Below are 26,387 nucleotides of genomic sequence, written 5' to 3'. Positions count from 1 at the left end.
GAAAGGTAGTTGGTTATGCTTAATTGAGCTCTTAAGAATCAAAGTGCAAAGCAACATATAAAAAATGAGTTTGAAAACTTCAAAGAGTTTTAAGACAGATTTAATTTTTCATGATTTTCCCAAAGCCAGTCATGATATTTGTTTAACTTATGGTCTTCAGGGTGCACCTGGAAGAAATAAAACACATTAGGAGATAGAGGCCTTACATAAGTTAGTCAGAAATACATTGTTTCAATTGGCTTTTTAAAGGAATGGTGGAGGAACCATACCTTGTGATAATTATACTCGAAAATCAGAACTTTAACCAAACGGGATTCACAAATGTTTAAAATTATACCTTACACTAAAGTAATCCTTTACCCTTTGCAAAATACTTTCCAATTTAGTCCTGATCTTCCCCACGACCAGGGGTGTTGGCGCTGATGAGTCAAGTATTAATACACCATTTTCCAGAAGGAGGTTATAGACTCTGAGAGTTAAATGGATTGCTCAGGTCCCAATAAATGGTGGCTCACGGATGGGCCTGGCCAGACCTACTGGCTAAATGCTGTAGGGCGAGTCACAGACTAAGAAGGCAGTGTACCAAGCTGTGTAGCAGTGCCCACCAGCTGTCAGGATGCCATCTAGGTGCCTGTGGGCTGGGCATACTTAATAGAATGGGCAGATGAAGTAGGCCCCAGACAAAAATAGTCTGAGGCCACTAGGAGAAAGCCAACAAGCCTGTCTTCCAAGCCCCAGTTTGCCCTCTTTCCTTCAGTAGTGTACTTTGGAAGGCTAGTATGACTGTGACAGAAGGAAATCCATGTCAGACTTAGAGAGAGTGTATGAATAGGAATGACAAGAAGAGGGCCAGAAGTGACAAACCACTGGAGGTCATGGAGAGGCGACACTGAGGAGTCTTTATGGACTTGGGATTGCCTATGGATCCTCTTCCTGTTGCCAATAACCCCATGCCACCCACTGCCCCTCGAGTTTGGAAGAAAATTGGTTGTGACTAATAGCACGTGTGTCCAAGAAACAGTTTTAGCCAAAACAGTGGACTGACTTTGCCTCAGAGACAAAATGTGCTGGAGATGTAATGGCTGGGAGTGGGCCTTACCTGCTTCCACTCCCGAATACCTCATCATAGCAACCTGCAGGTGTCAGATGCATTGCACCAGGCTGGGTTGTAGCACCCTGGGAGGTGGAAGGGCAGCTCTCTATCCTTGTTTAGTAGGTGAAGACGCAAGCTCAGACAGGAGGTCAGCTCCTCTGGGCCTAGCTCCCCTCTGCTTTCCACTCGAATGCCTGCTTCTCCTCAGAGTGTGAAACATGCAAAGTACCGCCCCCCCCCCCCCCCCGCCCCCCATCTCAAAGAACGGAAGCCTGAAAAACAGAAGGCCCAGGTCTGTTGCTACTTAGCAGTGAGGAAGCTGAAGAACTCAGAGTCTGTGTTTGCTTCTATTAAGAGGGATGCCTAACTGGAAAGGGTGGAACAGTCATCCTTCTTCAGCTTCTCTGTCAGCCACTGTGTGACAGCAGACAAATGACTTGCCTCTGTACTTTAGTTTCCTCATCAAGAAAAATGGGCCAATAGTACCTGGCCTGTTTGCTGCGTTGTGTTATCATAGGATCAAATGAGACGGTGTAAGTTTACACTCTATAACAACTCTTAGCTGTTGAATATATGTGAAGAACTGTTTTTGTTAAAGTAAGCTTCTGAGGCCGACAGAGTCTATATAAAACTTTCTTAATTCTACATGTAATGCTTTGAGTAGGTAATAATACCTTTTTTGTTGTTGTTGTTGATAAAGCATGGAAACGACTGCTAATTATTTTGTCAACTATGGCATATGCTAATGCTAATGATAATGAAGGCCACAGAGCATAATGGTTAGAGCATGGACTTCAGAGCCAGACTGCCTGGGTTTGGATTCTAGCTCCACCTCCACTCAGTAGCAGTGTATTTTCGGGCGGGTTATTTAACTTCTCTGTGCCTTAGTTTTCTTGTCTGCAAAATAGGTAGAGAGTTGTTGTGAGGATTAAGTGAGTTAATATATGTAAAGCATTTAAAGTGTACTTTAGTACACACAGTAAATAAATGTGCTAAATAAATGTTAGCCACTGTTATTAAAGAATTAAGGTAACAGATTTATCATACATGACAATCATTGAAAAGAGTGGATGGCAGTATAGCACAGACTCTATAGAGTCAGACCCAACTTGAAATTCTGGCCCTTTCACTTGCTAGTCATGTGATGTTGGGTGAGATAAATGACCTGTCTGAGCCGTGGTGTCCTCAACTACAAAATCAAGTAATAATTCCTACCTCATAGAATTGTGAGGATGAAATAAAACAATTCATTTGATGAGCTCAGCATGGGATCTCTCTGTGGTAAATGCTCCAAGTACTGTTACCAAAGGCATATATTTTAGATTACTCTCAGTTATCAGAGAAACTTAACACATGCTAAACTTTTACAGTAGTCTGTCCTGGCAACACTGTCCGATACACTCTTACTAGAGTCACCTGAACTAATGAAATCCTCTGCTCGGGGCATTCAGGAATCGTTGTAATATAGTTCTAGGCTGATTTTCTAGTCTTATCTGTCCCTACTGCCTTGCACATATTTAGATGTTTCAATCAAATTAGATTATTTGCTGTTCTCCCTTCGTGTCTTTACTTTTGTTTTCTCTGCCTGAAATGCTGCACCTACCCAGTCTCCTCCTGCATGTCACAAAAGCCCTACCTTTTTAAAATACTGTTTTTTTATGATGCTTTTTCTGATCCTCTCTCCAAATCAGAACACTGTCTTCCTCCTTTGAATTCTATAATATATGTTTTAACATATCTCCTAAAGTCTTTATCACAGTATTATTCTGTATTTCATCTACTCTAAGAGGTCGCTGATTGTAAAGTAGCATTATTTTACATACCACTAAGAAAGCAAAAAGTACTGCCAGTTGAACTGACATGTCATCAATTATAAGACACATCCCAGGGCCTGGCGCCGTGGCCTAGTGGTTAAAGTTTCACAAGGTCCGCTTCAGTGGACTAGGGTTCCCAGGTTTGGATCCCAGGTGCCGACCTACTCCACTCATCAGTCATGCTGTGGTGGTATCCCACATACAAAGTAGAGCAGGATTGGCACAGATGTTGGCTCAGGGCTAATCTTCCTCAAGCAAAAAAAAAAAAAAAAAGGAGGATTGGCAAAGGATGTCAGCTCAGAGCAAATCTTCCTCACACACACACACACACACACACACAAAAACAAAAAAAACATGTCCCAACCTCGGAGATGTTAAAATATGCAAAAATGTATGCTTTAGAATTGATGACACATGGTAGTTCTTTGTGAATGTGTCTGAGTCACACCCTCCTGCTGGATGGTAGTTTCCTTGAGGACAGGGAGGGACTATGATTTACTCATCTTGTATCTGTTAGTGCCTAGCACCTAAGGTAATAAGTATCTAATTAATTGGAAATAATAATGATATTTTAATGTGACCAATTTTTTAGAGATGTGTCGATTTACTAGCCCCTGCACATTCTCTCAGGCTTTTATGGTATTATTAGAAGAGTTAGTGCCCTCAACTGCTGACCCTCTGACTCATCTCTGGTGTCTGGCTTCTGGATGAGTGGAAATTGGAACGTAGAGTTAACTGCCCAGTGGGTTGTGATTGAATGGGCTGCCAAGGTGTAGTGGTTGAATGGAATTTGCAACCAAATGCAATTCTTCGCCATTATTTTTCTTCCTCATACACAAGCAGTGTTTCATAATGGAAATAAAGTTTGCTTTCCTGGCCATTAGCAGACCTCATCATTTTGGTTCCTAATTGTTCTTTTGTCTTGTTTTGTCTCCTGTTTAGTATATATGACCTCGCATTTAAGCCTGATGGAACCCAACTGATTTTGGCTGCAGGAAACAGATTACTGGTAGGATTTTGTCTGAGTTTCCTTTTTAAGTGCTTTTCTTCCTCTCCCTCTTGTAAGCACTCTGAAATTTGACCCCCTTTTTTTTTTGAGATAAAAAAAAGCAACGGCGGAAAAACCAGTCATTACTTTTTAATAGGGAAGGAAATGGGCTATTTAAAACAGGTAAGTAAACGGTCTGTCAGATAGGAACCTGTGAACAATACCTCCTTTGGAGTCATTAATCTTTCCCTTTTTACTTCGAGACACCCATGAAAGAGTTGGAAACAATCAAAATGCCTTTGAAACTGGACTAGTGTCAGTTTTCATTTTGTCCCCCTGAAAAACTCAGGCAACAGGACTGAAGGGGCTCCCTCCGTGAGAAGCCAGATAGCCTGACCCCAACTTTTAGGAACTGGCTTACCTAAACAATTCCATATCAATGCTGTCCTATTTTTCATACTTTCAAAGAATATAAGCTCCCTCTGGAACCTATCCCAGTGTATAAAAGTAATTTTCAGAGAATTCTGTTTGACCTAAAAACCTTTGTATGATCTCTCTTTCCTCCTGCGTAAGTCCACTTCCTCTTACTCTATTGTTTCTAGATATGCAGACTGACTATCTCCATTCTCTGTATTGTAACTACTCAATCCTAAAACCATGATTAAATTGTTCTGCAGACTTCTCTCCAGGGTAAACAATCCAAATCCTTTTAGTTTTTTTTCATAGCTTATCTTCTGCAACACTAATGATTTCTGGAGGGTTTGGCCTTGATTTCTCAGATGGCATGTTTTTCAAATCTCCACATATTTATAGATGTTACACAGCTGTAAAATATCCTAAATCCATGTTACAGTTGGGTTTTATAACACTCCCTCTGATTTGCAAACCCCGAGTTCAGGTCTGTGACTTTCAAACTCTTGGTAGCAAATACAAAACATCTCTCTATGATGTTGATATTAGGGGCAGGGCTAGCACTAAAATTTAATCATGTTGTAGCTGGCTCTTTGTATATGCTAGCTTTGTTTGGGAGGGCCTAGCTTGATTGTTCATATATTCAAATTCATGCAAGATGTGTGAACTTTGTAGAGAAGTTCCACAGAGTGAACTTTTGCTCCTGGAGGATCAATAGCATGTTCCTGGCTGTAATGCACAGAGTCAAGACTTCTCATTCTTGGGTTTCCCAACTTTAAGTCACATTCTGTCTGGTTTTTACCTCTCTCTCAGTGCAGTTTTTACTTGATGCAAATTTAGAACATTGACATTTTTTTTTTTATAAAAACAAAAATAGCAGCAGCAACCTGCAAGAATTCTGACTAATGGATGCCATGTGGATAATCTACTTGTGTCCCCCTTTTTGACAGGTTTATGACACTTCTGATGGCACCTTACTTCAGCCCTTAAAGGGACACAAAGATACTGTTTACTGTGTGGCATACGCGAAGGATGGTAAGAGGCCGCTCTGTGTTTACAGGCTCTGTAATGGCCTTATAGCTATTCATTTTCTCCTTAGTCGTTCCTTAATTATTTTTAGTAAGCCAAAGTACAACTTGCAGTTTCAGAAGATAGTTAAGTCTCTTAGACTTCAATTCAACAAGTATTTATTGAGGGCCATCTATGTGCCAGGCACTGTTCCAGCTGCTTGAGATCCTTCAGAGAACAAAACAGACAAAGATCCCTGCCCATATGGGGCTTATATCTGTGGGGGGGTGGGGGACAGTATGAGGGAAAACATAGACTAAACATAGTAAATTAGTAAATTAAGCAGTATGCTGGAAGGTAAGTGTTAAGGAAGAAGAAAAGGTAGGGTAAAATAAGGGGGATTAAGAGAGCTGGATTGGGCAGGGGATTGGGTATAGTATTGAATAGGGTAGTGGGGGTGTTATTGACAGGTGAGCAAAGGGGACAGGTGAGCAAAGATTTGTAGGTAGGGAGGCGTGAGATCCTGGCAGTGGGCATCTGGTGGATGAGAGCTTCTCGCAGAGGGAAGAGCCATTGCACAGACCCTCAAGTGGGAGGGTGCCTTCCAGGGACTGGGCAGAGAGAATCAGGGGAGCAGTAGGGATGAGAGTAGAGAGGTAACAGGTGTGGGTGGCCAGATCATGTTGGCTATTGTAAGGATGTTCGCTGTCATAAGGACTTTGGCCTTGATTCTCAGTGAAAATGGGGAACTAAAGAGTTCTGAACAGAGGAGAGATCTGATCTGATTTATATTTTAAAAGGATCCCTCTAGCTGCTGTTTTGGAAACAGCCTACAAGAGGTGAGGATTGGGGCAAGGAGATGAGTGAGGAGGCATCATCTAGATAGGTTTTATAACACTGGTGATGGTGGCTCAGACCTCTGTGGGAGCAGAGTAAGTGGTGGAGGTGGTGAGATTCTAGATATAGTTTGAAGGTAGAGCCGATGGGATTGCCTGACAAATTGGATGTGAGGTGTGAAGAAAGGAGTCAGGGGTGACTCCAAGTTTCTGACCTGAGCGACTGAAAGGATGGAGTTGCCCTCCACTGAGATGGGGAAGGTCACGGATAGAGAAACTTAACGTGGAACATCAGGAGTTCCGTCTTGGACATGTGGAACTTGAGAGAAGTTGACACTGTAGGAGAGAGGGGACGGAATTGCCAGAACAGAGTCGTTGAATGGGCAAAAGGAGATGAGATTTAGGGCATAAATGGGACATGGTGGGAAAGTAGAGGATGTCCCTGCAGGTGCTGGCAGTAGGGGGCATTTGATAGTAGGAGTCCAATGGAAATTTTCTTCCATTCTTTCAGTGAAATAGGAAGCAACATCAACTGAGAGTGAGGATGGAGAAGGGGTGTCAGAGAGTTGAGGAGAAAGGAAACAATGTAAAATCATTGCCTAGTAAAGCAGCTAAGTGAATGGACCTCAGAGGTATAGTGAGGTCTCTAGTGATATGAAGGGCCCACTTGAAGCTGGTGATGATTAATTGAAAGTGAGATCAGTGGTGTGATTATGTCTTTTTCTCCACCGCTTTTAGCTGCATAGATACAGGAGCAAAGGAGGTAGAGAGTTGGATTTAACCAGAGGGGTGGGTTTGCAAGCACCTTTGAAGATGAAGTAAGAGGGCAAGGGAGCAGAGGATGTATGCAAAGGAGTGATTATATACATTGACCTTGAACTGTTGGCTGAGTAATGAGGGGTGAGAGGACCACAAGGGGTGAGGGGCAGAGGAGAGGTGGTAGGTTCTGGTGGGGTTGAAGGATTATTGGAGTTATGGCACCAGGTGGGTGAGGAAGAGGAGAGGTGGTAGTCAGAGAATGGGTGCATGAAATTGATATTGAGAGTTAAAAAGAAATCTGTGCTACCCATGCATGGGATTAGTGGGAAGAACATGGGCTTCGAAATGAGACGGCTTCAAGTTCCAACCCCAAAAGCTCTGTGAGTTTGAGGTGGTTATTGAATCTCTCTGAGTCTCGGTTTCCTCAAGTGGATATGGAGTTAGAGATAAGATTCTGTGCCCTCTGCCAAGAAGTCATAGAATCAGAGTGTTATAGTACTTAAACGAACCTTGGAGATCATCAGGCTCCAGGTTTTTAACTTCTTTTGGGTGGCAGACATCTTTTGAGAATCCGATGTAAGCTATAGACACCTTTCTAGAAAAATGCACATACTTCAGGGATACACACAATTTCGTGCATACGGTTTTAGTCTGATCTAGCCCAATCTTTTCATTTTAGCCCCACATAAAGGCCTAGAGAAATCAAGTGACTTGCTATGGTCGTGCAGCAAGTTAGTGGTAAAGACAACACCAATTTCTTGCCCTGTGGCCGAGTGTGCCACAGTAGTCAGGTTTTTTATATGCGTGTTTGAGTTCAAGTTCAGAATAATACTGTGGGGAGACCTGGGGGGCCTCTGGAGTTCATAGGTCTAGGGGCTCTTTGGCCTGCAACATCTTTAATGCCCTTGAGGATGTCAGAGTGTGCCCTGCCATCAGTGGCATTTGTTAGCACTTGGCAGAGTCCTGTCACACACATCATCTCATCTGATCCTCCCAGTAGCCCTCTGAGGCAGGCAGGGAAGGGATTCTTGGCTCTTCTCACAGATGAGAAAACGGGCTTGGAGCAACTGCAGGTGATGGTGGCAGAGCTGGGCCTGACTGAGGTCTCCCGACTGCAGAGCCCTCATTCTTCCTGGTCTCTCATTCTGCCTCCTCACGACGCTTACGTGACGATTAAGAAGGCTTCTGGTTCCTCTAAACTGGTCTTTTCCCCTTGGATCTGGGAATGGAGATACACTGAATTGCAGCTTTGCTCTTTAAGTCTGCTTGTTTCTGATTTCTCCCTTAAGTTTAATAACTATTTAATGAGCAACCATGATACACAGGTGTGTAAGAACTAGTCTTTTTGTTCAAGGAAAACAATACAAGCCAGTGTGAAGAAATAACAATAATAATAGCTATTTTTTTTTTTAGCATTTGTTCCATTCCAGGCACTGTCTTAGCATTTTAATCTCATTTAATCTTCACAACTATGAGGTAAATAGTATTGTTGCATCCATTTTTCAAATGAGGAAATAAAAGCATAGAGATGTCCAGTAGCTTGTTCCGGGTCCTGCAACTGGTAAGTGACATCACTGGGAAGTCCAACCCAAACGTGGGCCCGGAGCGCACACTCTTCATCACCATCTGCCTGCCAGTATGAGGGAGGAGTGACAGAAATAGTAATAAATACAGGCAGCTTCCGTTTATTTAGTATTTGCAGCAATGTCGTATGGATCACCCTAATACCTACTATCTCAGCCACTGTGAAAGGTGCTTTACAGATATAATCTTAGTTGACCTCCACAAAGAGCCTCTGAGGAAGGTGTTATTATGGTTCAGATGAAGACACTGAGACTCAGAGAACAGTGACTTACCCTAAGAATAAAGTCTAAAAATCCTTAACAAGGTGTACAAAATCTGGTTCGTACTTAGCTCTTAATTGTCATCTCTTAACAGAATAGGTAAAGGCTCCCTGTTGTTTGCTGCCATGATACCCTGCTCCACTTCTAAGCACCTGCAAATTTGTAAAAAATATTAATTACAATGTAATTAATAAGTAATTGTTTGTTATATGTTGCCTTTCTCCAGTCCCTTCTTTCATAAAGCCCAAGTAGTATAAAAATGAAAATCTCATCTGTCACTCTTTTGCTTAAAGCCTTTCTTTGGGATAAAGAGCAAGATCTCACCTGTGGCCCTGAAGCACCTAGAGATCCCTCTCTCACCCCCTCACCCCTTGCCCTTGGTGTTCCATGCTGGCTGCCTCTCAGCCCCTCAAACATGCCAGGCTTTTCCTGCCTCAGGGCCTTTGCACATCTATTCTAGCCATGTGGATGGATCGTTCTCCTCTCTTTGCACCTGGCTAAGCTTTGCTCCTCCTTTAGGTCTTGGCTGAAGGATCTTATCCTCAGAGAAGTCTTGCCTAATCTAAATTAGGTCCCCCAGTTATTCTTTTTCATAGGACCCCATTCTTTTCTTACCACAGTGTGTTTGTATTGGATTAGTACTTTTCCCACTATGCTAAACTCTATGAAGGCAGGAATCATGTGTGTTTTAATCACTACTCAATCCCTAGCACAGAACATGATAGCTAGCATATGGTAGGTCCTCAAGCCATCTTTGTTTACTCGGTGCTGGACAAAGCAGGGTTTGAACCCGAACTTCCTGACTCCAAAGTACTGCCACCTGGTACTGATAAGAGGTGGTAGAGAAGCAGCTGACACTTGTTAGGTAGCTTAAAGAGCTCGTTTTCTAAGAAATACTCTCTGGGAAATGCCGTTTTAAAATAAACGTGAGAGGCTGGCCCCGTGGCCGAGCGGTTAAGGTCACGCGCTCTGCTTCAGCGGCCCAGGGTTTGGCTGGTTTGGATCCTGGGCGCGCACATGGCACTGCTCGTCAGGCCATGCTGAGGCGGCGTCCCACGTGCCACAACTAGAAGGACCCACAGCTAAAAATATACAACTATGTACCAGGGAGCTTTGGGGAGAAAAAGGAAAAAAAAAAGTCTTTAAAATAAATGTGAGAATTTTCTTTTTAAAAACACTTTTAGGCAAGCGCTTTGCTTCTGGATCAGCTGACAAAAGCGTTATTATCTGGACGTCAAAATTGGAAGGCATTCTGAAGTACACGTGAGTAACCAGTGAGGTGCATGGTGCTATTAGTTTGACTCTTCTCTTATTGAGTGACTGTAGCAAAAGCCCTTTATGAAAGACACGAGGAAGAGCGTTTTTCTCTGCAGTCGAAGTTGAAGTGCAGTTGTGGGAGTCTGGTGGGTTGAGAAGGTTGGGTAAGGGTAAGTGAATGAACATTTCTTGAGCACTACTAGCTTGGCCAGCCCTGGGCCAGGTGTTTTCCTATAGCTCAGTTTCGTTAATCTGACATCCCACATTCCCCCCTACCCCAACCTGTCTTCCTCCAGTGTCCCCATATCAGGGAATGGCTTCATGACCACCCAGTGTCGACAGCCAGAAACTTGGTCGGTGTGCTCTGGGCTTCCTCTCACTGCAGGGGCTCTGCTCACGTCCCTCCTGTTCCTCCACCTAGTTAACCCCTTCTCACTCTGCAGATCTCAGGCTCAGATGCTGCTGCTTCTGCAAAGACTTTTCTGCCCCTCTGGACTCGGCCGAGTTTCCTTCATGGCATTTCTCACAGTTGTAGTTTTGCATTTATTCTGGTGATTGATATCTCCCGTCAGCCTGTAAGCTCCATGAGGACAGGCACTGCATCTGTTTTTGCTCACCCTTGTGTCCCTGCTGTCTAGTACAGTGCCTGGCCTATAGTAGGTACTCAACAAATGATTTTTTTGCTTTTTTCTTCTTACTTGCAGTAAAACACACATAACATAAAAGTTATAACCATCATAACCATTTTTAAATGTATGGTTCAGTAGCAAGTACTTTCATGTTTTTGTGAAACCAATCTCCAGAACTCTTTTCATCTTGTAAAACTGAGACTGCATACCCATTAAGCAACAACTCCCATTCCCTGCCCCCAGCCGTTGGCAACCTCCATTCTACTTTCTGTCTTTATGAATCTGACTACTCTAGGCATCTTATGTAAGTGGAATCATACAATATTTGTCCTTTTGTGACTGGTTTATTTCACTTAGCATAATATCCTCAAGGTTCATCCATGTTGTAGCATGTGTTAGAATTTCCTTACTTTTTAAGAATTTTTAATAATATTCTAGTGTATGTATAGACCACATTTTGTATATCCATTCATCTGTCGTTGATGGACATTTAGGTGGCTTCTACCTCTTGGCTATTTTGAATAATGCCGCTTTGAACATGGGTGTACAAATCAACAAACAACTTTTGAAAGAATGAATGAATGAGGTTGTAACTAAAGTGTTACCCAGAAGTGAAGGCATAAAACTGAGGCTGAGATGCCATGTGTGGCACGTGACTCACTCAGCTTTCATTGTTGTCTCCGGATTTGCCATGTTTCCAGATCTTAGCCTGTCATATCTTCATTGCACCTCCATCTTGGATTTCCAGGTCTCCACAAAGCATTAAGAGTAATAGCCCTTAATAAAGCGCCTCCTTTGCACCTGGTGCTAGGCTAGGTGCTTTACATCATTGTCTTTATCAGCTCACAAACCAGAGATGTCCAGCACGCTAGTCCTGGAAGAGGTGGCGTTTACGCTAGGCCAGGGTGATGGGTGGGTAATGTTTAAGAGATGAAAAGGGTGAGGGAGGGGCCATCCGGGGGGGAGAATTCATCCCTGTGCTTTTTGTTGGTCACTTGCATACAAGCTTGTGGTGTGTAGTCAGAGAGGCTATGGGTTCATCATCAAAATCTTCAGTTGTAGCCACTGAAACGTTTGTGGTTTGCTACATGGTAATCTACACTTGTTTACTTCCCAGGCACAATGATTCTATCCAGTGTGTCTCCTACAACCCTGTTACCCATCAGCTGGCATCTTGTTCCTCCAATGACTTTGGTAGGTTCTGATTCCTGATGTCTTGTTCTGAAATAACTGAAAATCTAGGCAAAAAATGCTGAAATGCATCCAGAATGTGACCGTTTCCTCCTGAGAGTTAATGCCACTTCTCTCCCTTCACTGCTGAGGGGAGGCTGACAGGTGTTCTTTGAACTGTGTGGAACCCAGAGAGTGAGTAGTGACTTTGAGTCTGGTACGGAATCTGGGAGACAGCAAGAAGGGCCCCAAGGAAGGGAAATGGGAGAGCAGAGGCATAATTTGGTGTTGCCGCCTCTGGGAAGCCTTCTCCGCCTCACCCTGGCAGGGGCAGTTCAGTTGTCCTCACCTCCGTGTCTCCCAGCATTCGTGTACGTGTGAACTGTGCTTCTTGTGCCGTGTGTCACCATTAACTTGTTTGGTGGCTGTAGCTGTCCTCCCTGAGGGGCTCAAGCCCTGAGGAGTTCTCCCTCGCCCCACACGTGGCACTCATATGGCACTGGCACAGAAGAGAGGCCAGTGAAAGGTCTGTTGAGGCAGGGAGGGAAAGTGGACAGAGCTTATGGGTTATCTCTATGCAAGGTGGAGTCTGGCTTCCAGCTCAGCAGTTGTGTCTTCCTTGCTAAGAGATAGTGGGTACGACAGAACAGCTGTTATCGAGGCGTGAGAGACCTAATTCCTCTGAGTGTTTCACTTCCCTTATCTAAGATGAACACGTTCCCACTTGTCTATCTCACTGGTAGAGTTCTGAGATTCAAAAGAGAGAATGTAATTGAAAGCACATTGTATAAATAAAAGGGGAAGTGACTGTCATTTATTAAACAATTTAGCATTTTCTCCATGTGAGGCACTGTCTGTGTGCATACTTTTGGAATTAAAAAAACAAAATAGGATTCCTGCCCTCAAAGAGCTTCTGGTCAGGGGCAGGTGGGGAGGTAGGATTTGGAAAAATATAATATTAAGTAATAATAATATTTGTTGAATGTTTGCACTGTGCTAAGGGTTAAAAATGAATTCCTATTTGAGCTCTAGGACAACCCCTGAGATCAGGTGTTATTCTCATTCCCATTCCACTGATGAAAGAGAACGGCCTTAGAGCAGTTCAGTGACTCACCTGAGGTCACCCAGCCCGGTAAGTGGTGGAACCAGGGCTTGGACTCGGCCGTGCAATTGCATGGCAAGTGCTCTGGTGAGCACTGCTGAGGGAGACCCAGGAAGGGCAGTTTTCCTCCATCTGGAGGCTCTTGGCAGGCTTAGTGGAAGATAGATGATATGTACACAGGTTGAAATGTTTGGAGGAGGCATTCTGGACCAGGCAAGAGGGGAAACAAAGTTTGTTTGATGTTGCACCTTGCTATGTAAATATATTTTTGCCCTAGATTTACCTTCTTGATCATGCTTCACGGCCCAGGCAAAGAGTAGACTTTGCTTATGTTGTCTGAACATACACCTGTTGTGGGCACTGAGCCAGAGCATCTAAGGGCAGGAGGGAGCAAGCCAAAGGTAACCAGTGTGCCATGGACGAGGCACAGCCCAGATAGGGTCATGTCCTGTGGGTGAGGCCCGGGAGAGGAGACTGGATTTTCAGAAAGCGTCATTCTTTACTTTAAATATTAAGTTATACTCTGGTTGCAATGTAATATTTATGAACAGTGAAGTTGTCATTTCTTTGAGTGAAACCCCTGAAAATTTGGCTAGAAATTTACCAATCTATCTTCCTTTTTTTTCTTTTTCTTTCAAAATAATTATAGATTCACAGTAAGTTGGAAAGACTGTAGAGAGGTCTCTGTACCCTTCATCCAGTTTCCGCCATGGATACATCTTATATAACTGTTGTACAATATCAAAACCAGGAAATGGGGCATGGCAGTGTGTGTAGATAGTTCTGTCATTTCATCACCTGTGTAGATAACCGTCACCGCAAAGATCCTCCTTTATCGTCATCTCCCCCAACCTCCTATTATCCCTAACCCTTGGTACCTGGTAACCATTACTCTCTTTTCCATCTCTGTGTAATTTTGTCATTTTGAGAATGTTATAAAATGGAATCATACCATATATGAAATTTTGAGACTGGCTTTTTTCACTCAGCATAAAGCCCTGGAGATCCATCTGTGGTGTTGTATGTATCAACAGTTTGTTCCTTTTTATTGCTGAGTAATAGTCCAACCAATCTATTTTCTTTTATGTTATTTTGCATTGAAGGCTTGTGGTCTCCTGAACAGAAGTCTGTCTCCAAGCACAAATCCAGCAGCAAGATTACCTGCTGCAGGTGAGTTAAGGCAGCTCTGAAGGTGGGCTTTGTGTTCCCTCCTCTTCCAAACAGACTCTCAGAAGCCAGTTAGTTCACCTTCACACAGTAGAGAAGGTCTTGTATTACCTAGTTGGTGTGGGTCCCTGTATTTCCTCTTTTCTTCTTTTATGGTCTCCTTGATGGGAAGGACCTGTGCCTTTGATTATCAAGCAAAAGAGAACTATAGGTTGCCTTTTGTGCAATTTTCTAGCAACAACCCTCCTCAGCCTGAAGCTGTACTCAGTGGAGGCTGTCCTTGTCCAGGCAGCATGTGCACTAAAGAAAGCGCAGGCTTTGATGCTAGACCTAGATTCAAATCCAGTTTTGGTCACTGGCACGCTCTGTGACCTTAGGAGGTTCTTCATCTGACAGACGGGGATAAAAATACTGAGTTGATAGGGTTGTTGTGAAATGCACACTAAGGAGTATAAAGCAAGCAGCACAGTGCCTGGCATATAGTAGGCACTCTATAAATGGTAGCTGTTCTGGCTGTGCAGCTTCTGAGTGTAGCCCTTCTTTCATTCAGCATCTGTTAAGCACCTGTTCTAGAGGCTGGGAATATACCAAGACACAGATTCTGTTCTTAGGCCCTCTTCAAGTGGGAGGAGGTTGAAATGTTGAGTGGAAATGGAGGTTGGCCCAGCAATGCAGGCACAAGCTAAGGGCTTTTGTGGAGGGATGTACAGAGAGCTGTGGGAGCTCAGAAAAAGGTGCTGCTACCTTCACATCTCACTGTTGATTCCAGAAGTAAATGGGATTTTAAGTTTGGTCCTCTGACTTTTACATCAAGACCAGGATGATCCCAGCTGTTGCTGCCTCATCACACTATGTTTCATTCAAGGCATCATTGTCACTGGTTTTACCTTCTGTGTGTTCTTTTCCTTCTCTCCATGCCGTTTGTTGGTTGCATGAACAGCTGGACAAATGATGGACAGTACCTGGCTCTGGGGATGTTCAATGGGATCATCAGCATACGGAACAAAAATGGCGAGGAGAAAGTGAAGATTGAGCGGCCAGGGGGCTCCCTCTCCCCCATATGGTCCATCTGCTGGAACCCTTCCAGGTGATCTGATAGCTCTCCTTCTAGGGCAAATACTATTATGAAGAAGGGCTTTCTCAGCAGGCTGAGTTCTTTCTCTCTTCCTGAGGTCTCCGTGCATTCAAAGCCTTTTTACCCCATTTGACTGATCTGTTGTGGAACCTGTTCCATTTGAACGGAAATTTTTAAGAGCATAGCTTGAGTGTTGGAATGAATCTGAGAGATTTAGCTAAGCAGATGAGCTATCTGGGCCACTCTTAAGTGTGTGTGTGTGCACGTGTGCGCGTGCATGTGACACAGGAAGGCCATTTCTTTATGAATTAATAGCTTACCTCTTTGCTGTGGCTTTATTTTGCTTTTTTCTGTTTTTCAGTTCTTCCCTCCAAGTCTGGGCAGAACATGTGCCCACTCAATAAGAAGTAGCTTTTTCATGAGTCTTTTTTGCTGCCCTTGCCAAAAAAGTCAAAATTAAGTATACAAATGTCCCTAAAGCCTATAGTTCCACAAACAATTGGCATCTTCTTCTCAAACCGTACACACAGTTTCCTTCCTATGCCCATGTGACTTTGAGGGTGGACTAACAGCTTTAGATGCTTCTTATGTAATCCTATAATATTATTAAACGACTAGTACCCCCCTCAGAGTCCTCTCAAGATAAATCAAAGGACTTAATTGTGTACCAGCCCAGTGTCGTTTTACAGGTGGTGCCTCTTTGATTTAGAAGGTTGTTTAATTCCATTGCCTTTCTGATACCAGATTATTATGCTTCTTCCTGACTAATTTTGTCCAGCCCAGGGCTATACCATGCATGTCTGATGCCTTCAAAGGCCATTAGCCTACCCCAGAGTTCCTGCTGTTTGATTTTGTGGCCACAGATGACTTTGTGGCTTCATGATACCATTTTTAATTCATGAGAAGCAGGATGCCCAGGTACCTGGTTGCTCTCTTCTTCCGGGCAGCGTTCAGGGGCTCCTTGACAGGTTTTGAAATTATAGCTTTAGTGTAGTTCTAGGCAACGTGATTGTGAACAACCACTTACTGTCTACAGCCGATGGGAGAGTTTCTGGATGAACAGAGAGAACGAGGATGCTGAGGAAGTCATTGTCAACAGATATTTTCAGGAAATCCCTTCTTCTCTGAAGTCAGCAGTGTACAGTAGTCAGGGTAGTGAGGCAGAGGAGGAAGAGCCAGAGGAAGAAGACGACAGTTCCAGGGACGACAACTCGTGAGTGTGTCCTGAGGAGCGAGCACCCACTTTGGAAGGGTCCAGGCCTCGGCATTGACTTGCCAGGGCAGACACTGCTCTGAAGCTCCTTTCTAAGAGGGGTTGGGGGCGTTGTTGATAAAAGCCCCTGTAACAGGGGGGAATACACCCTTAAAACTTGTGTGGGGGTTATACAGTTATTCTTTGAGAAACTTTAGGAAAGACTAAAAAGTCTAAAGGAGAAAGTCCAATTTTTCTGTAAAATTTCATCCTCTGAGGAAACTAGTATTAGCATTTTAACTTATTTCTCCACAGTCTTTTAGGGGGTTCATATAATTAACTAAATCATATCCTACTTTCTTTCTTTCCACTTAACATCGTAGAATGAACTCTTTCTAGTAACATTAGGGATACTTTGAAAAAAATGATTTTTAAGGCCTGCATAGTATGCCCTTGCGTGGATGCACCATAATTCATTGAACACTTTCTCTATTATGGGACGCCTTTCTTAGTCTGTTCCCACACTGTACCTTACCGTGCATTTGCTGGGACACATATCAGAGAGGAAGCCCTTGCCCACAATCCTCACACCCGAATCCTGGCTGTCCACGCCTTCTGCTGTCCAATGGAGATTCCCTGTAGGGAAAACACTGGCAGGCTGGAATGGAGAAAGCTGGAGTAACCACCATATTCAGGTTGGGCAAAAGTGATCTAGCATGGGACTTTCTGAACTGTGTTCTGTGGTACCTGGGGTTCCTTGTAAGAAAGAGGTGGGAGGTGGGGGAAAGAAAAGGAGAAAAGGGTGGGCTTCAGTCCCCATCTGTGCTTCAACCAGAGTAGCCCCTTTTGTTGCTTGACCTGGGTTTTTGTTTTGGTTAAGAGTCCCACTGCCAGGGAAGAAAAGGGGAAAAAAGAGTTTGAAAACCATCAGTTCAGCTCATGGGGGCTGAACCCAGCACAGAGCCATATGTGGCCTCCCCAAGAGGGCTAACTGCAGCCTGGGCTCCTGCGTTGGGTCTCGACTTCAGTGCCAGTCACATAAGTTCTCCTGCAGATCCGTTTCTGTTGACATCCCTGTCCATCTTCGTCTTTTTTCCATTCATTATGAATTAGTGCCTGTGATCTTTGCCACTTTGCCACTCTTGGCTGGGTTTTACAGATGAGGCTGTACCATGCCTTGCCTGCATATCTGTTGGTACTGCCAGATGACCACAAGGCCCTGAGCTCAAAAAGCTGGAATTAATCAACGAAGAGGAGGCAACATTAGGTGGATTGAAACCAGGTCCCAAAGGCTGGGAACGTCTCTCTCTTGAACTAGATTCTCAAGTAGCCTGATCCCCGGCCTCAGCTGTGTGCTGGTCCTACAGCCCTGGTCCCAACACTCTGATAGTGATAGGTACTCAGTTTCAAAGATAGTTGTTGGTCTTCAGAGAGCCCTCTATTCTTTTTTATTAGATACAGTCAGAAAGCATTTCACCTGTGCAAGAACCCTAACTGTGAGAGAACCTAGCTTTAGGTGTAATTTACCCTCTTCAGGAAGAGCAAGCAAGGTTTCCCTCTGTCCCTTAAAAAGATCAGACAGTCCATGCCTTCCCACTGCAAAAGACATGTTTCTCCACCATCTCCTCACATTTTATGGTACATAAGAGAAAAACACTCTTGGATCTGCAACCTTGCTCTTTCTTAGTATTGCTCCCAGGAAGCTTTGAAATGAGGGGTTAGCCTCTTCACTGTGGCAGCATCCCAGCACCACTAGCTCCTGGTAGGGCATTTAGTGAAATAACAGATCCCAGGAGGGCCAAACCTCATCTCACCTCATGCCGTTGGACTGATTGATAGGTTGGCCCACGTTACAACTTTTGGCCTCAGTACTGCTATACAACATTTGGCAATCTGACAGCCTGGCCAGGGTGTTCTTTTTCCTGTTGTTAAACCCTTTTGGCTACACTTATCAGCAGGCCATGACCCCCCATAACCTCTTTTGTCTTCTGTTGATTAGAGAGGAACATAATGATATCCTGGCTGTAGCTGACTGGGGACAGAAACTTTCTTTCTACCAACTGAGTGGAAAACAGGTATGTAACTTTGTACAAACCCAGTGGGAGATCGAGTTGTGGTCATGCCTGTGATAGTCTATTTTCAGTTTTGGAGATTGTATTATTAGTAATTATGCACTATTGTTGTTAGCGCCTGTCTGTTGAGCATTTACTGTGATACCAAGTACTGTACTCAGTGCTGTGTGCATACTTCATCTCATTTAGTTCTCACAAAACCCTCTGAAGTAGGTACTTTGATTATCAACTTTTTAAAAGTGAGTAGGTGGGGCTGGCCCCGTGGCCGAGTGGTTAAGTTCACGTGCTCTGCTGCAGGCGGCCCAGTGTTTCGTTGGTTTGAATCCTGGATGCGGACATGGCACTGCTCATCAAACCACGCTGAGGCAGCGTCCCACATGCCACAACTAGAAGGACTCACAACGAAGAATATACAACTATGTACTGGGGGGCTTTGGCGAGAAAAAGGAAAAAAGAAAAAAACTTTAAAAGTGAGTAGGTGAGACTCAGAGCAGTGAAGTAAATATTATGCCCAAGGCCCCACACTGCTAGTAAATGGTGGCACCTGCGATTGAAACCCAGCTTGGTCTGACTGTAAAGCCTTGGTCTTAGTCACGACCCTACCTTCCTGTATTTGCTTTATTTATCCCACAAACATTTATGAGCACCCACTTAGGCCGGCCTTTCACCTGTGTTAGGAACTGCTGACACAGAGCTAAGTTAATGCCTTTGCTCTGTGAGAATTCACAGGCTGGTGGGGACACCCTTTATAGCCAACGGTCCCAGTGCAGCATGATACATGGCATGATAGAGAGCTGTACAGATAGCTATAGGAGCACAAAAGAGGATGATGTCGCTGCTTGGTGGAGATGGGAGATTTTGTAGAGGTGATCTTTGAGCAAGATAAGCAGGAGTTTGCTAGGCAGAGGACTTTGGGAGTGGTATTTCAGGCAGAGGAGATAGCATCTGCAAAGGCAGGGACAAACGAAGATGTGTGACACCTCAGGGAGCAGTGAGTTGTTCAGGGTGACTGGATCCTAAGACTTGTGGACAGAAGATGGAACTAGAAAGGAACATGGGGACATGATCATAAAGGACCTGAATAATGTGAATACAGAGTTTGAACATCACATACTATAAGTACTCAGGAGCCATAGATTTAGGTACAGAGTAAGTTGGTCATATTGCTGTTTCAGAAGAATTCCTTGTGTCTATGGAGGTGGATTAAAATAGAGAGAGCCTGGTGGTAGGAAAACCTGTTAGTAGGCAGGAGATGCCGAGGATTAGAGCAAAGCTGGTGGGGATAGCTTACGTACCACAGCCAAGCGGGTGAGAAATATAGCCTTCTCAATGGAGCCTTTTATTTAAAGCATCTTTATTCCTCAAAACATGTTATGCTGGAAGGGAGGAGTTTCAGGTATGTGTAGCCTACCTTTGGGATCATTTCTTCTACCTCATCTTACCATTGGTCATTTCTTTTGTAGATGAGTAAAGAAAAGATAAAGGTAGTGGATAGTGAAGTATTTTCTCAGTTTCCCATGGCTGATTTCCCCAAACTCTCATTTTAATTATCTTGCATCTAGCCCTGGCCCTACCTATTCATCTATTTAATGTGTATACATCATTGATCAAGAAATATTTATTGGCACATCTACTCTACTATGTACCAGGCACTGGGTGTGGGTATTAGAAATTCCTGGGAACAAATAACCACAATACACAGGGAGAGAATGAAGTCTTGCTTGTATAGTGACGATAAAAAATTGCTCAACATGTGGTCAGGGCCATGGGAACTCTCTTGCTTGTGTGTGGCCCCACAGCTCATTTTGTGGCTCAGAGTTTTTGAATGGTAAGCAACCTCACTCTGCTGAGATAACTTGTACACGGCAGTAATAATGTTGCTTTAGTGGGTAAGTGTCTTTTAAATCTGGGAAGATTTAGAATTAAATATAGGATGATGAAGTAAATCAAACCTATAGTTTTTTGTTAGGCTTAGGTATAATTTGTGTATTTTTGGCATTTTAAGTGTTTGTAATGTTTAAGGAGATCTGGCTGAATAATAATAGCTAACATTTATTGAGTTTCAGGTACTATATAAACTCTTCACAAGGTTAACTCTGTTAATCCTTATAACAACTCTATGAGGTAGGTAATATTATCACCACTTTACATGTGAGAAAATTGAGGCACAGAGAGGTTTAGTAACTGCTGAAAGCCACACAGTTTACTAGTGGCCAAGCCTCATTTGAAACCCAGGCAGACTGGTCCTAGAATCCATATTAGAATATCTGTCAGACTTGTCTTATGACGGCCATTTAAAAGTTGTAGTTGAGTAATCACTTTTATACTTCTGATTTTAAATTGAAGATAAAAGAAATTTTTATTAAGCACCTAAGCAATATTGGAATGTTAAAGAGATTCATTATATTTTCTGGCTTTGGGGGGTGGTCCCTGAGCTTCTTGAGTCTATACATTTATGTATTTATTCTTTCACCAAATGTGGAAAAATTTTGGTTATTATTTCTTCAAATATCTTTCTCTCTTTTCCTTCTGGGACTCAAATTACAAATTAGACCTTTTGATATTGTTCTCCAGGTCATGAGGCCCTGTTCATTCTTTTAATCTTTTTTTTTCATTATTGAGTTCATAATAGTTTACATCATTGTGAAATTTCAGTTGTACATTATTTCTTGTCTGTCACCACATAGGTGCTCCCCTTCACCCCTGTGCCCAACCCCACCCCCCTTCCCCTGGTAAACAGTGAACTGTTTTCTTTGTCCATGTGTTTGTTCATATGGCACATATGAGTGAAATCATCTGGTGTTTGTCTTTCTCAGTCTGGCTTATTTCGCTTAGCATAATTCCCTCTAGGTCCTTCCATGTTATTGCAAATGGGATGAATTTGTCTTTTTTTATGGCTGAGTAGTATTTCATTGTAAATATATATACTACCTCTTCTTTATCCAATCATCGATCAGTGGGCACTTGGATAGTTTCCATGTCTTGGCTATTGTAAACAGTGCTGCAACGAACATAGGGGTGCATATGTTACTTTGGATTGTTGATTTCAAGTTGTTTGGGTAGATACCCAGTAGTGGGATAGTTGGGTCACATGGTACTTCTATTTTTAGTTTTTTGAGGAATCTCCATACTGTTTTCCATAGTGGCTGCACCAGTTTGCATTCCCACCAGCAGTGTATGAGGATTCCCTTTTCTCCACATCCTCTCCAACACTTGTTGTTTTTAGTTTAATGATTATAGCCAGTTTAACAGGTGTAAAGTGGTATCTTAGTGTAGTTTTGATTTGCATTTCCCTGGTGATTAGTGATGTTGAACATCTTTTCATGTGTTTATTGGCCATCTGTCTATCTTGTTTGGAAAAATGTCTGTTCATCTCCTCTGCCCATTTTTTGATTGGGCTGTTTGTTTTTTTGTTGTTCAGTTGTGTGAGTTCCTTATATATTATGGAGATTAACCCCTTGTCAGATATGTAATTTGCAAATATTTTCTCCCAATTGGTGGGTTGTCTCTTTGTTTTGATCCTAGTTTCTTTTGCCTTGCAGAAGCTCTTCAGTCTGATGAACTCCCGCTTGTTTATTTTTTTCTTTTGTTTCCCTTGTTTGAGAAGATGAGGTATTCAAAAAGATCCTTTTAAGTTTGATGTCAAAGAGTGTACTACCTGTGTTATCTTCCAGGAGTTTTATGGTTTCAGGACTTATCTTCAAGTCTTTGATCCATTTTGGGTTTGTTTTTGTGTATAGTGTAAGATAATGGTACATTTTCATTCTTTTGAATGTGGCTGTCCAGTTTTCCCAACACCCTTTATTGAAGAGACTGTCTTTTCTCCATTGTATGTTCTTGGCACCTTTGTTGAAGATGTGTGGTTTTATTTCTGGGCTTTCAGTTCTGTTCCACTTATCTGTGTGCCTGTTTTTGTACCAGTACCATGCTGTTTTGATCACTATGGCTTTGTAGCACATTTTGAAGTCAGGAATTGTGATGCCTCCAGCTTTGTTTTTTTTTCCTCAAGAATGCCTTAGCAATTTGGGGTCTTTGATTGCCCCATATGAATTTTAGGATACTTTGTTCTATTTCCATGAAGAATGTCATTGGGATTCTGATTGGGATTGCACTGAATCTACAGATTGCTTTGGGTAGTATGGACATTTTAGCTGTGTTTATTTTTCTAACCCATGTGCATGGAATCTCTTTCCATCTCTTTATGTCATTATCAATTTCTTTCAGTAATGTCTTGTAGTTTTCGTTGTATAAGTCCTTCACCTCCTTGGTTAAATTCATTCCTAGGTACTTTATTCTTTTAGTTGTGATTGTAAGTGGAATTGTATTCCTTTTTTTTTTTTTTTTTGGAGGAAGATTAGCCCTGAGCTAACATCTCCCGCCAGTCTTCCTCTTTTTGATGAGGAAGCCTGGCCCTGAGCTAACATCCGTGCCCATCTTCCTCTACTTTGTATGTGGGATGACTACCACAGCATGGCTTGCCAAGTGGTGCCCTGTCCACACCCAGGATCCTCACCCGTCAACCCCGGGCCGCTGAAGCAGAACATGTGCACTTAACTGCTGCGCCACCATGCCGGCCCCTGGAGTTGTATTCTTGAGTTCTCTTTCTGTAAGTTCGTTATTAAAGTATAGAAAAGCAACTGATTTTTGTAAGTTGATGTTTTACCCTGCAACTTTACTGTAATTGTTAATTATTTCTATTAGTTTTCTGATGGATTCTTTGGGGTTTTCTATATATAAGATCATGTCATCTGCAAACAGCAAGACTTTCACTTCTTCACTCCCTGTTTAGATTCCTTTTATTCCTTTCTCTTGCCTAATTGCTCTGGCCAAAACCTCCAGTTCTATGTTGAATAAGAGTGGTGATAGAGGGCATTCTTGTCTCGTTCCTGTTTTCAGGGGGATGGTGCTCAGTTTTTGCCCATTGAGTATGATGTTGGCTGTGAGTTTGTCATATATGGCCTTTACTATGTTGAGGTAATTTCCTTCTATGCCCATTTTGTTCAGAGTTCTTATCATAGATGGCTGTTGGATCTTGTCAAATACTTTCTATGCATCTATTGAAATTATCATGTGGTTTTTATTCCTCAATTTGTTGATGTGGTGTATCACATTGATTGATTTGCAGATGTTGAACCATCCCTGTGTCCCTAGTATATATCCCACTTGATCATAATGTGTGATCCTTTTGATGTATTGCTGAGTTCGGGTGCCAAAATTTTCCTGAGGATTTTTGTATCTATGTTCATCAGCAATACTGGCCTGTAGTTTTCCTTTTTTTGTGCTGTCCTTGTCAGGCTTTGGTATCAGAGTGATGTTGGCCTCCTAGAATGTGTTAGGAAGTGCTCCATCTTCCCTAATTTTTTAGAATAGCTTGAGCAGGATAGGTATTAAATCCTCTCTGATAATTTGGTAGAATTCCCCAGGAAAGCCATCTGGTCCTAGGGTTTTATTCTTTGGGATGCTTTTGACTACTGTTTCAATCTCTTTCCTTGTGATTGGTCTATTCAGATTATCTGTTTCTTCTTGGTTCAGCTTTGGGAGGTTGTAAGAGTCTGAGAATTTATCCATTTCCTCTAGATTATCTATTTTGTTGGCATATAGTTTTTCATAGTATTCTCTTATAATCCATTGTATCTCTGTGGTGTCCATTGTTATTTCTCTGCTTTCATTTCTGATTTTATTCATTTCTAATAAAGAGCTTTCTCTCTTTTTTTCTTTGTTAGTGTGGCTAGGGGCTTGTCAGTTTTATTTATCTTCTCAAAGAATCAGCTTTTTGTTTCATTGATACTTTCTACTGCCTTTTTTGTTTCAATAGCATTTATTTCTGCTCTGATTTTTATTATTTCTCTCCTTCTGCTGACTTTGGGCTTTATTTATTCTTCTTCTAATTCAGTTAGGTGTAATTTGAGATTGCTTGTTTGGGATTTTTCTTGTTTGTCAAGGTGTGCCTGTATTGTGATGAATTTCCCTCATAATACGACTTTTGCTGCATCCTGTGTGAGTTGGTATGGTATGGTATCATTTTCATTTGTCTCCAGATATTTTTTGTTTTCTCCTTTAATTTATTCAATGATCCATTGCTTGTTCAATAGTTTGTTGTTTAGTCTCCACATCTTTGTTCCTTTCTCAGCTTTTTTCTTGTAATTAATTTCTAGCTTTATAGCATTGTGATCAGAAAAGATGCTTGTTATTATTTCAACTCACTTAAATTTATTGAGGCTTGCCTTGTTTCCCAACCTGTGGTCTATCCTTGAGAATGTCCTGTGTGCACTTGAGAAGAATGTGTATTCTGCTGTTTTTGGATGGAGTGTTGTATATATGTCTATTAAGTCCAACTGGTTTAGCTTTTCATTTAATTCCACTGTTTCCTTGTTGATTTTCTGTATGGATGATCTATCCAAGGATGTGAATGGAGTGTTGAGGTCCCCTCCTCTTATTGTGTTATTATTAATATCTTCTTTTAGGTTTGTCAATGGTTGCTTTGTGAACTTTGGTGCTCCTGTGTTGGGTGCATAGATATTTATAAGTGTTATTTCTTCTTGATAGAATGTCCCTTTGATCATTATATTCTGCCCCTTTTTATCTCTCTTTACCTGTCTTATCTTGAAGTCTGCTTTGTCTGATGTAAGTATTGCAACACCTGCTTTCTTTTGTTTGCCATTAGCTTTGAGTATTGTCTTCCATCCCTTCACTCTGAGCCTGTGTTTGTCATTGGAGCTGAGATGTGTTTCCTGGAGGCAGCACAGTGTTGGATCTTGTTCTTTAATCCATCTTGCCACCCTGTGTCTTTTTATTGGAGAATTCAATCCATTTACGTTTAGGGTGATTATTGATATATGATATATGATGCTGTCATTTTGTCACTTGTTTTCTGGTTCTCCTGCATTTCCTTTGTTTCTCGTCCTGTGTGTTTTGGTCACCCCATTGAATTATGTAGTTTTTTATGATGTGTTTATTTGTTTTCTCCTTATTTATTCTTTGTGTCTGTGTTCTGCTTTTTTGTTTAGTGGTTACCATGAGTTTTGTATTCAGAATCTCATGTATAAGATAGTCCATTTTCTGATGGCCTCTTATTTCCTTAGTCTAAACCAATGTAGTCCCTTGCCTCCTCCTCTCCTAAGTTGTTTTTCTCACATCTTATTCCATCTTGTGTTGTGAGTTTATGGTTAAAAATGACAAGATTTCCTTTGTTTTTGGTGTTTTCCTTCCTTTTATCTTTAATGCTATACTTGAGTATTTGCTGTCCTATTCTGATTCTGTCTACCTATTTATCTCCTTACTCCGTGCTTTGTGACCCTTTTGTCTGCTTTTTTTTTTTTTCGGGTATGAGGGCCTTCTTGAGGATTTCTTGGTGTGGGGGGCAGTTTGTGGCTACAAAGTCCCTTACCTTTTGTTTGTCTGGGAAAGTTTTTATTTCTCCATCATATCTGAAGGATATTTTTGCTGGATAGAGTATTCTTGGCTGGAAATTTTTGTCTTTTAAAAGATTTGAATGTGTCATTCCTTTCTCTCCTAGCTTGTAAGGTTTCTGCTGAGAAATCCTCTGAAAGCCTGATAGGGGTTCCTTTCTAGGTTATTTTCTTCTGCCTTGCTGCCCTTAGTATTCTTTCTTTGTTGTTCATTTTTGCCAGTTTTACTACTATATGCCTTGCAGTCGGTCTTTTTACATTGACATATGTAGGAGATCTGGAAGCTTCTTCCACATGGATTTCCCTCTTTTTCCCTAGGTTTGGGAAGTTCTCTGCTATTATTTCTTTGAACATGCTTTCTGCTCCATTCTCCTTCTCTCCTCCTTCTTGAATACCTATAATTTTTATGTTGCATTTCCTAATTGAGTCAGATATTTCTTGGAGACTTTCTTCATTTCTTTTTAGTCTTAATTCTCTCTTCTCGTCTGTGTGGAGCGTTTCAACATGTTTATCCTTGATTATGCTGATACACTCCTCAATGATGTCTACTCGAGCTTTCAG

General features: G+C 42.2%; 1 protein-coding gene across 37 annotated transcripts in view; it reads left to right on the top strand.

Annotated features, from left to right (window-relative positions):
* Positions 1-26,387, top strand: part of IFT122 (intraflagellar transport 122) — a 74,626-nt gene that overhangs the window by 4,418 nt on the left and 43,821 nt on the right. For 18 of the 37 annotated variants that reach the window (XR_011526855.1, XR_011526856.1, XR_011526854.1 and 15 more), the window contains exons 2-9: positions 3,850-3,916; positions 5,257-5,341; positions 9,938-10,016; positions 11,757-11,833; positions 14,015-14,081; positions 15,019-15,165; positions 16,190-16,366; positions 18,345-18,420. Coding sequence is in view for 30 of the 37 variants with exons in the window: in XM_008531008.2 (XP_008529230.2) it covers positions 3,850-3,916; positions 5,257-5,341; positions 9,938-10,016; positions 11,757-11,833; positions 14,015-14,081; positions 15,019-15,165; positions 16,190-16,366; positions 18,345-18,420 (775 nt within the window). In the remaining 7 variants the exon portion in view is untranslated. Of the gene's footprint in view, positions 1-3,849; positions 3,917-5,256; positions 5,342-9,937; positions 10,017-11,756; positions 11,834-13,193; positions 13,313-14,014; positions 14,082-15,018; positions 15,166-16,189; positions 16,367-18,292; positions 18,421-18,714; positions 18,888-26,387 lie in introns of those variants that run through there. The other 19 variants (XR_011526853.1, XR_011526852.1, XM_008531012.2 and 16 more) reach the window with 6 other exon arrangements.

This window comes from Equus przewalskii, chromosome 15, assembly GCF_037783145.1.
Source record: "Equus przewalskii isolate Varuska chromosome 15, EquPr2, whole genome shotgun sequence".
Classification (NCBI taxonomy): domain Eukaryota; kingdom Metazoa; phylum Chordata; class Mammalia; order Perissodactyla; family Equidae; genus Equus; species Equus przewalskii.
Note: the sequence above shows the minus strand (reverse complement) of the source record. Positions and strands in the feature narration are given on the sequence as shown.